Source organism: Oreochromis aureus, linkage group 15 (assembly GCF_013358895.1).
Source record: "Oreochromis aureus strain Israel breed Guangdong linkage group 15, ZZ_aureus, whole genome shotgun sequence".
Taxonomy (NCBI): domain Eukaryota; kingdom Metazoa; phylum Chordata; class Actinopteri; order Cichliformes; family Cichlidae; genus Oreochromis; species Oreochromis aureus.
The window spans coordinates 31,375,432-31,385,708 of record NC_052956.1 but is presented as its reverse complement, the minus strand read 5'-3'; the positions used below and the strand labels follow the sequence as shown (position 1 = coordinate 31,385,708).

Here is a 10,277-nt window from a genome sequence, read left to right as displayed (position 1 = left end):
GGTCCAAATGTTGATGATCCCTCATTCTTTCACAATTTTTTCAGTGCACTCTCTGAACACTTAGATGGCACACTTGTTCTTGGAGGCGACCTCAACCTTGGACTAAATGAAGAAATGGATAGGCTCAATACAGCAGGAACTCAGCGTAATTGGCAGTCCATAAATATAATCAAACAGTATATGAGCAACTTTGGTCTTTGCAATGCATGGTGCTCCCTTCACCCCATCAGTAAGGAATATACTTTTTTCCCACATGTTCATCGCTCCTACTCTCGTATGGATTATTCTTTGGTCAGCAGCTCACTGCTGAGGTACGGTGGCCCCTAGAGGCAAAGCACGTACAAACTCCAAAACACACGCAAACTCCAAAGCACTTGCAAATTCCAAAACACTTGCAAACTCCAAAGCACTTGCAAATTCCAAAACACTTGCAAACTCCAAAGCACTTGCAAATTCCAAAACACTTGCAAACTCCAAAGCACTTGCAAATTCCAAAACACTTGCAAACTCCAAAGCACGTACAAACTCCAAAACACATGCAAACTCCAAAACACTTGCAAACTCCAAAGCACGTACAAACTCCAAAACACATGCAAACTCCAAAACACATGCAAACTCCAAAACACTTGCAAACTCCAAAGCACAACGGAAGTGCTCCAGGACGCTAGGGGCAGTGTTGAGCTCGATTTGCAAAACAAACGGCAACTTTTTTGCAAACACACGGAGTTGGATACCAGCGGAAAACACCAGCAAGGATAGACCAACCACGCCTCATAATAAAGGTAATGTGCAAACTGTTGTAAGTTTGATCTCTTTTTATTACTATGAACGCTTGGTTTATGCTTTGCTCAGAGAGAATTGTTTTGAAAAAATGGATAAAAGAATGGAAAGTAATGTTTTAGCGATTTCTGTCCTTTGCTAAACATGCAATGCAGTTTATATACATATATATAATTAAAGTTAAGATAAAATATGTAATCTTATTTTAATATTTTCCTCTGAGTAATTGATTGAAAAACATTCGCATAGTCAAACAAGTATTTGCAAGAGAGGTTATAAAAATCTAAGTGTAATGTTTTTGGGAGTTGTGCATATATGTCTGTGCATTCAGGAGTCTTAATGTAAGATGTGAAATACTTGTATTTTCTGTGGGTTGTAGTGAATATTAATTTTGTAAAATATTTGATGGGGTCATTTTTACAGATGTACTGTCCTTTCTGTGGACACCTTTTGGCAGACAGTCCTGCCTTTTGTAGTCTATGTGGTAAAAACATCAAGTTTTTAAAGGACATCACCAGCACTGTGTCAACAAATCCTGCCCTTGGTGAAGAGGCAGCAGCTCTTCCATCTACCAGTTCCAGCATCCTGACTGGCACAACTATACAGTCTACAATGGGTAAATCACATATTTTTATTAAATAAGTCTTCTTAACTGTCCCTTCCCTAAAATGATAATATTTTTTTTTTATGTTTATAGCTGGGAAATCATTAGTGGAGTCATTTATAAAATTCAGGGATGTGAAAGAAAGGGAGAGAAAGGCCTTTTTTTCAAAGAAACAGAAGGAACAGAAGGAACATAAAACAGTGAAGGTATGTCATAAAATTAAACGTGGAAGTTGATCACTTTTGTTGCTAATACAAAATGCTCCATGTAGGAGCAAATATGTAAAAACGTATTATTGTTAATCTCATTTCTAGATACAGATTGGCATCATGACAAGGACCAGTGATGGTATAAGACCTGTTCGAGGAAAATCACTTCCGGTTGATGTTCATTGTCACTGGTCAACTGAGCAAATCTTGTCTGCCAGCGTGAAAAAACATAAGGACTTTAACCAGGACCTGGCTGATGGACCCTATGTACTGCTATACCCTGATACAAGGGAAGTTAGCACAATTCCAGGAACCAACACCCCTTTCACCATCCAAAAATACAAGGATGCCATAGGGAAGGCCTATCAAAGAATAAATCTCTACATTTGTAACCATGATGACTTCTTAAATACTGGTAAGTGATTCTGATAATGCAGTGACAATCATAACTTTTAGATATTAAAAATAATCCCTTAATAAAAAAAAAATGTTAATCAGAGAGTGACATGGTTTTGCCACAAATGTTAAATATATTTAATTTGTGCTGCATAGGCAAAGTGTTAATTGTTAGATATAGCTTTGAATACATACATATATTTAGACTGTATGTTTTGAATCATTGAATATTTGCAGATTGCGACACAGAATGTGAATCTGAAGAGGACAATGAAGTTCAAGTAAAAGTAGTAGAAAGCCCACTGTCGGACACTGTGGTTAGTCTTTTTATTTTACCGGTGTTTTGTGTGTGTGTCTGTGTTTGTAAACACCAATATAATCAATAAAAGTTGAAAGTTTTAAAAACTGCTGTTAAGCTTATTTTACTACTTATCAGGTATGGGATTTTCCAGATAATCACAGCACGCCGGAAACAGCACCTTCAACAAATAGGTAAGTTTTGTATTGTGGAGGATACAGTACGGCGACCCTGAATACGGAGGAGCCAAAAGACATTATCATGTAGTATATTGTAAATTCTGAAATTATTGTAATTCTTTACAGGGGGTCAAACTTGCAAACTTCTTCTGAAGTAAGACTCTGAAAAATGTCATTAATAATCATCATACAGGCTACAAACATAAATTATATTAACTGTTCATATATTTTGGATATTTAGACTCAAGATCCCTGCTACAGGTAGGTTTAAGACACAGACATTTCTGTATTGAGACACTAGACCAAAAAAATCTTAGTTAAGTAGATTTTAAGAAATGTTCTACTTTGCCCACTAAATGTTTTTCGTTGCAGCACATACACAAGTGTTTATGCACCGATTGTAATTGATAGTGACTCAGACAAAGAAGTTCTCATTGAAAAGGATGAGAGTGAAACACAAAGGTAAGTATACATTTAAATGTGAGAATGTAAATATGCTAAGTAAGTAATAACATCCTCATTTCATGTGATATTTAATATTTATTTTTTTATGTTCTAGTACAAATGGCCTGACTGCTGCAGAAGTACTTGAAGAGCTGGCGTCTAAGACAGTAAAAACATCTGTCAGCAGATTTAATATAAACAGGGCAAATGTTTGGGATGGAGCAGCTCGGGGCTTTAGACGTGTGTCTTACAACCCAACTGATGATATACTTGTGAAGTTCAGCGATGACGCAGGACAGCGTGAAGATGGAATGGATAATGGTGGTCCTAAACGTGAATTTTTGACATTGTTAATGAAATGCCTTAGATCACGACGAATTTTTGACGGACCCGAGGACAGCAAATTTCTTACATTTGACAGCGCTGGTGAGAAATTTATAACATCTGACCACAAAATTAAATTAATACATTCTGAAGTTAAGCTTGGATGATTAATTGTTTATTAAAATAAAAAGGCATATAATTTGAAGCATTATTTTAGCATAACTAACTAAATAAATCCATTACCAGCTGCAAGAGAGGATGAATATTTCCTTGCTGGCAGAATGATTGCCACATCATTGGTACATGGTGGTCCAGGGCCTGCCTTCCTCTCCAAGACACTCTACCAGCATCTGATTGGGACAACAAAGTCTGATGTGGTGGAGGTCACAATTGAAGATGTCACTGATGAAGCTACAAAATCTTTTCTGTTGGCAGTATGTTGATTTAAATATTCTATTTTAAAACTACAATTTCTTTTGTTATCACAAAGCTTGATGTGTTAATTGCACATTGGACTGTGACACTGTGCTCCAAAGTAGTTGTAATTTCAATCAGCATGCTAAGTGTACCGATGTTTGTTAATTATGAACAAAGATAAATGTTTGACTTTAAGTAGAGGAGTAGAAAACAATAGCAGAATAACATGCTTTAAAATATAGACCAAACGTTAAAGTGCACTAGTAATTATATTTAAAATAATTTTGATGTGAACTTCATGCACAACAACCTTGTGATACTGCAATTTTGTTTTTTGTCTTATGTAAACACTAGATATCCAATGCTGCAACGCTGAAGGAACTCCATGGCTGCATTGAAATGCATTGCAGCTTATTGCAGACAGCTGGCTGCTATGGATTTCCGGACTCTTTAGATGGTAAAGGCAACATCATTAAGGACTACCTTAAGTGGTACATCATATACCGCAACCACTTCTCAATCCAAAGGTAACATATTTGTAAGTTTTTGGACTGATACTAAATAATGGGGCAATGTAGCTACACTATTTTAATAATGATTTTGTAACAAAATTGTTTTTTAAACCGTAAGCAACACTATACTGAATTGATAATAGATAACAGCTGCAAGCTGCCTATTCTTTTGACCAAATTTGTTTGGAATATGTATGTTTTTGCTTAAAATTACAGTTTTGCATCTTCCCTTTTTATTTATTGTTTGCATGGTTAATTATACTTGTAGCCGAATGTTTGCAAAAAGTTTTTGAGTTATCATGCATGTGCTTTACTCAGTATGGAACAACTCATGTGAAGCTGCGAGGACAGAGATCAAATTTAAAACTTTTAAACACTTATTCTATTAGAATTCTTGTTACTTATCAGTCCCTGCATAAAACTGGACAAAGCTGCAAACACAAGTTCAGCCAGTGACCGTATTTAAGCAGGTACTTTAAACAATTCCAGTGCAAATTTGATGTTTGTAGGTGGTTTGATCTTTTACATTATTGATTTTATTGACAATAAACCATACTTTACTGACTGCAAATGCATTTGCAACATTGTGGCTGCTCCAGTTTGCAACATTAACTTACTGGTGAATAGAAATGCAGATGGTAAAATATAAATTTGGAAGGTGGCATGGTGTAGCAATGGATAAAACATCAGACTGGAATTCAGAAGGTAGCACGTTCGATGAGAGCCCACACAGCAGGTGTGTCCCTGAGTAAGACAGCCCGCACTAGCTCACTGCTCACCTCAAGGGTGATATGCTGAGATCTAATTTCCCCCTTGGATCAATAAAGTATGTAAAATCCATTGTGCTTTATGAATAATTAAAATAAAACATTCAAAAAGTGATTGTTTTCATGTTTTTCAAAGTATTCTTCTTATTGTATTCTAATTTTGCTATATAACTTTTGCACTGTCCACTTCCTGCTGTGACAAAACAAATTTCCCACATATGGGACTAATAAAGGTTATCTTATATTGTAGTGCTGATGACAATTTTCCCCTTATAGATTTAAGGATGGCCTCGCAACACTTGGTGTAATCCATGCCCTGCAGCAGCATCCTTTGTTGTTCCAACCCTTCATGTGCTCAAGACCAGAGCCGCTGACGTCTGATGTTTTAGAAGACATGTTTGCAGTGGTCCTGAGTGAACCTGGCAGTTCAAGACGGCAGGAAGAAACCAGGGTGCTTGGATTCTGGCGAGACTATCTGATAGACGCTGAAGGTTTGTGTAATACGAAACTTTTACTGCAAACAAATTACTACGATAAGTGCAAACCAATAAAGCAGCTCTTGCATGAATATTACTTTTATGATCAATTTTTTTTTTAAGTTTAAACTGTAAGGTGATCTTTCTGCTATAGAACAGAAGGGCTTTTTTGTCTTTTAGCAGTTGAATCTCCTGCACATTCTTGTTAGAATTGTTAAAATTTTTTATTTTTATTTTTTATTTGGGGGGGGGGGATTTAACCCATCCCTTGGGGGATGAATGTGCTGCCAGCAGTGGCTTTTGGGGAGCTACCTAGCATGACCTAAATAACACAGAGTGCAATTATCACCTTTACAGTTTCTGTTTAAAATGCAAAAATTGTACTGTAAGTAAGTCATCACAGACCTGCTGTTTTATTATATTTTTTATTGAACTGGTATGGGTGTTTGTGCTACTAATCTTGGAAAAAACGTAAAAATATAATACTTTTGAACATTTGAGGATCCAAGTTTATGATATTCTTCTTTGTATTTGAAATTTTTAGAAAATACAGATTTATTTTTAGCAACATTCTATTTAATTCTAGATACCAAAACAGCAGTCTCCCTACAAGACATACTGATGTTTGCCACGGGCCTAAACAGCATTCCACCAGCTGGAATGGAACCAAGACCAAGATTGCTGTTTGGTGATGCATCACGTTTCCCACTTGGGAAAACATGTGCAAACACCATTGTGATACCAATTGCTCAGTCATATAAGCAGTTCCAGGCTGATATGGACTTTGGAATATTAAACTCTCCTGGTTTTGGTCTGTATTGATTGACTTACAGTTTGATCCTCACACTGTTTTATAGTCTTCATTTCAACTGTGTTTTTGTTCTTATAAAAAAAAAGGTTGGTTTAAAGAAATTGGCTAGATATCTGTTGTGCCAAGGCCGTTGTTTTAGTTACAATGCTAAAGTAAATGACTGATTTGATTCATTACTTTTAGTACCCTTAGATTTATAAAGAATTCCCTTTACTACTGTTAAGCGTTTAGAAAATATATATATATGCATAGATATTGTATATTTTACAGTTTTTATGTCAGTGCAAAGTGTACTTTGCCTTGTTAAGGTTAATAAATCTTATTACTGAAAATAGAGTGTTTTTACTCCTTTATTTTATATCAACCTGTATTAATACAGCTAATACCATCACGTGTCTTGCATTTAAGGTGGAGGTTAAGAGAGTCTTCACAATATCATCTGTTAGCAGAAATAATTGATTTTATGTCACTGTCACAACTGATTTTCTTATTTCAAAAAACACAAAAGCAATTTTTTTAAGTGACTATAACAAAAGTACAGGTGATGAACTATAATTTTGTTCTACTGCAAGAAAAAAAAAATTTCTTTTAGGCTTAACAAAAGTGCAGGTTGTGCATTATTATAACCACAAAGTGGACTCCACAGTTCTGGGATGTGTGGGAACCTTGGCATTACAACCCAGCAAGTCTTTTTAGTCTGATGTAGTTCTCCACACAAGATTCCAAAGTCTGTGATGAACTGAAGCCACTGTTTAGTCCTTCAAAATGTTCTTGTAGGTGAGGGTCTCCACAGAAATTGGGAGTTGAACTCATCCTGAACTGGCTCAGCTCTTGATGTCCAACTGCAAGGCCACAGTCACGTCCACCAAACCTAAAAGTTTGTACAAGGAAAATTTTTACTATTAAAATACTAAGAAAACGCTACAACATCCTTGTCTCTGTAGGGGGGAAAAAAACTATGCTTAAAGTGAACATATGCTTTTACTTAGGACCATTGGCTGTATTATGGCATTGAATAGAATAGAAGGTGGTCAGAGTGCCTGTAACTACCTGTCTTGAACAATTGAGTTGCTGAAAACATTGGCCGATTTTGTCATGCATTTAAGGAGTTAATATAAAATAGCTTTTTATAAATTTTAAGACTGGAATCAACATGTGAAAAAAGTAGACATATTTAGTCCAAATCTTTGGTGGTACAAACACTGTGGTGTCTGCTTTTTATGACCATACAGTAAAAGCAGACTATATGATCAAGTGCATAGATTAAAAGGTGCTAAAAAAAAAAATTCATTTATCTTATTTCTACTGAAATTACAGAACTTTGATTTTTCACATTTGTAATTGACAAGAGTGATACAAACCTATGAGGCAGGTAATACATCACATCCGGTTTACCAGATGGACAGCGTGACTGGCTAACTGGACGGATCAGGTGCGTGTTCCACTTTCTTTTGCATTCCTCCAGATCCCTCTGAAGCACAGCCATGAAAATGAAGCGCACCAAGCACATGTGTTCATGACTTCCATTAAATAGGTGCATTTCCTTCATGTCACTGAAAAGGTCCATCCAGAACTGTGTTCTAAAAGAGACAAAAACATACCATCAGTTCACAAATCACCAGCCTTCAAAGCCTCACTATTTCTTACGTTTATGAAATTGCTTCTTGAGTTGATGTAAAGTGCGTGCATTTTGGATTTCTATTCATCTTACTTTCTTTATTGACTATTACAGTTTATATTTTCTATCTTATACTTGTATGTAACATAATGGCTACACATTGAAGCTATAAAGGAAAGATAATGTGATACACAGCAAGGCTTCTGCATCACCGACTATATATTACAGCCACATTTTTATCTGGTTAATATAGTTGTTTCTTGAAAAATTTTAAAACCTACCGCTGTTTTCTGAAGTACGACCACCAGCTTTCAATTCTTTGATTTGTTGTTGAAGATCCATACATATGACTGGCAGCTCCCGCAAAAAAATCCTGATGAGATGACCGTAAGGCACATTGCATTGCTGCCATCGTCCCATTTTCAGTGCCGCAGTCTGTGCGAAGTCGCACTGGTATGACTCCAAACTCTGAAGCACACTGCACGTAGTGTTGAGCTATGACTTCTGGGTTGCTGTTAGTTGCTCCACAAACCAACCATAATACCTTCCGCGAATAGCCATCAATACAACCACTGATAGCCAAACCATATGGCTTTAATTTGTCATATCCATCAACATGCCAAGTGTGGTTTGGTCCAGGTGAATCGTAAACTCTTCTTACAAACTTTCTCCTTGAGCGTTTTTGGACTCCAGATGGGTCGAGCTCTGCCATCATCACCATGACATCATGCCTTTTCACAGAAAGATGGTGTTTCTGACGCAGTGTCTGCCACATTGAACGGTATCCATAATGTTGACCAGGTCCCTTCAGCTCTTCTATTATTGCAGCACGAATCAAGGCCTGAGCTGAGTAATGTTTTTTGCGGGACAGTGATAAACTTCTTAATTTACATTTAAGTGTGGTCAGACTGATCTTCTGTTTATGTTTTAAGGCCAAAATGTCCAATATTTCATTATAGGAGTAACCGTCTCTGAAATATTTCTGAATGAGGTCTTCGATGGAAATGTTTTCCTGAATTGATCCTGATTAAAAAAAATAAGATGGGAAATGGTAAAAGAGATCATCAGACAAGAAATGTGCAGTTTTAAATAACAATGACATTTTAAAACCACTGTATTGTCTCATTATTAAACTAAATTAATATGTTGCTTCTTTGGGCCTCAGTAAATTCAAGACAAATAAGGTCTACAACTATAACCCTAACCCGGACGACTAAGAATCTTCACAGATTCACACCTTACTGGTTTAAATGATTGCAAAATCACGTGTATGCAATTTATATAACATAAAACAATATAGTAAATAAGACTGCATTCAACTGTAAATAAACTGTAAACAGCCAAATTGCAGCTTGGTGAACTGGTTGAGACAACCCTTTTTTTTTAATATGTTATTTGTGAAATACTTACCGTTGTCGACAAACGCCAAAAACTCAATGTGTTTGCCACATGAACCACAGAACTTGACAACTTCTCCCACGTTATGGCCACAATATGGACAAAACATTCTTACCCTGAAACAAACAGCATTTTTCTTTTAAAATGGAGTATTAAAACGGCAAAGGGCAGACCTAAGCTAAAGTGTATATACACAGACACATTTCCAACACAACAGCTACGTTGCTAGCGTAAAAATGAACTTCCAAAACACAACTACCCAGATAACTTAAATTACACAATTGAGAGCACATGTGTATTGGTTGTTGATTATAAACAAACACTAATATATATTTAAATAATTGAAAAAAAGGATCATTTACCTTTTACTGCCACACACCAAATCCGGTCATTAGGAACTTCCTGGCTTATGTAGCAACTAGGTCACAAAAACTCAACACTGCCCCTAGCGTCCTGGAGCACTTCCGTTGTGCTTTGGAGTTTGCAAGTGCTTTGGAGTTTGCAAGTGCTTTGGAGTTTGCAAGTGTTTTGGAATTTGCAAGTGCTTTGGAGTTTGCAAGTGTTTTGGAATTTGCAAGTGCTTTGGAGTTTGCAAGTGTTTTGGAATTTGCAAGTGCTTTGGAGTTTGCAAGTGCTTTGGAGTTTGCAAGTGTTTTGGAATTTGCAAGTGCTTTGGAGTTTGCAAGTGTTTTGAATTTGCAAGTGCTTTGGAGTTTGCAAGTGCTTTGGAGTTTGCAAGTGTTTTGGAATTTGCAAGTGCTTTGGAGTTTGCAAGTGTTTTGGAATTTGCAAGTGCTTTGGAGTTTGCGTGTGTTTTGGAGTTTGTACGTGCTTTGCCTCTAGGGGCCACCGTACTGAGGGACATTTCAGACACTGAGATTCACCCTATAGCTGTCAGCGATCATGCTCCTGTATCTTTAGCACTAATGCACAAGAATAATACTACGCCAAGTAAAAACTGGAGATTTAATACATCACTGCTTAAAGATGAAGACTTCATTACATATTTTAAAAAAGAGTGGACTTCATATGTAGACTTTAATG

General features: G+C 36.4%; 2 protein-coding genes across 2 annotated transcripts; one reads left to right on the top strand and one right to left on the bottom strand.

The window, feature by feature from the left end:
- Positions 1–1,465: 1,465 nt before the first annotated feature.
- Positions 1,466–6,463, top strand: LOC120433331 (G2/M phase-specific E3 ubiquitin-protein ligase-like). The gene is made up of 12 exons (XM_039599440.1): positions 1,466–1,590; positions 1,699–2,008; positions 2,227–2,306; positions 2,426–2,481; positions 2,593–2,620; positions 2,708–2,727; positions 2,839–2,928; positions 3,026–3,336; positions 3,481–3,668; positions 4,006–4,178; positions 5,207–5,421; positions 5,993–6,463. Exons 1-12 carry the CDS (start codon positions 1,468–1,470, stop codon positions 6,226–6,228), a joined length of 1,830 nt encoding a protein of 609 aa, XP_039455374.1. The 5' UTR covers positions 1,466–1,467; the 3' UTR covers positions 6,229–6,463.
- A 176-nt stretch (positions 6,464–6,639) lies between these two features.
- On the bottom strand, positions 6,640–9,718 carry LOC120433330. The gene is made up of 5 exons (XM_039599439.1): positions 9,596–9,718; positions 9,246–9,349; positions 8,117–8,858; positions 7,579–7,797; positions 6,640–7,088 (listed from the first exon to the last, which is right to left on the bottom strand). Exons 2-5 carry the CDS (start codon positions 9,340–9,342, stop codon positions 6,890–6,892), a joined length of 1,257 nt encoding a protein of 418 aa, XP_039455373.1. The 5' UTR covers positions 9,343–9,349; positions 9,596–9,718; the 3' UTR covers positions 6,640–6,889.
- Positions 9,719–10,277: the final 559 nt, after the last annotated feature.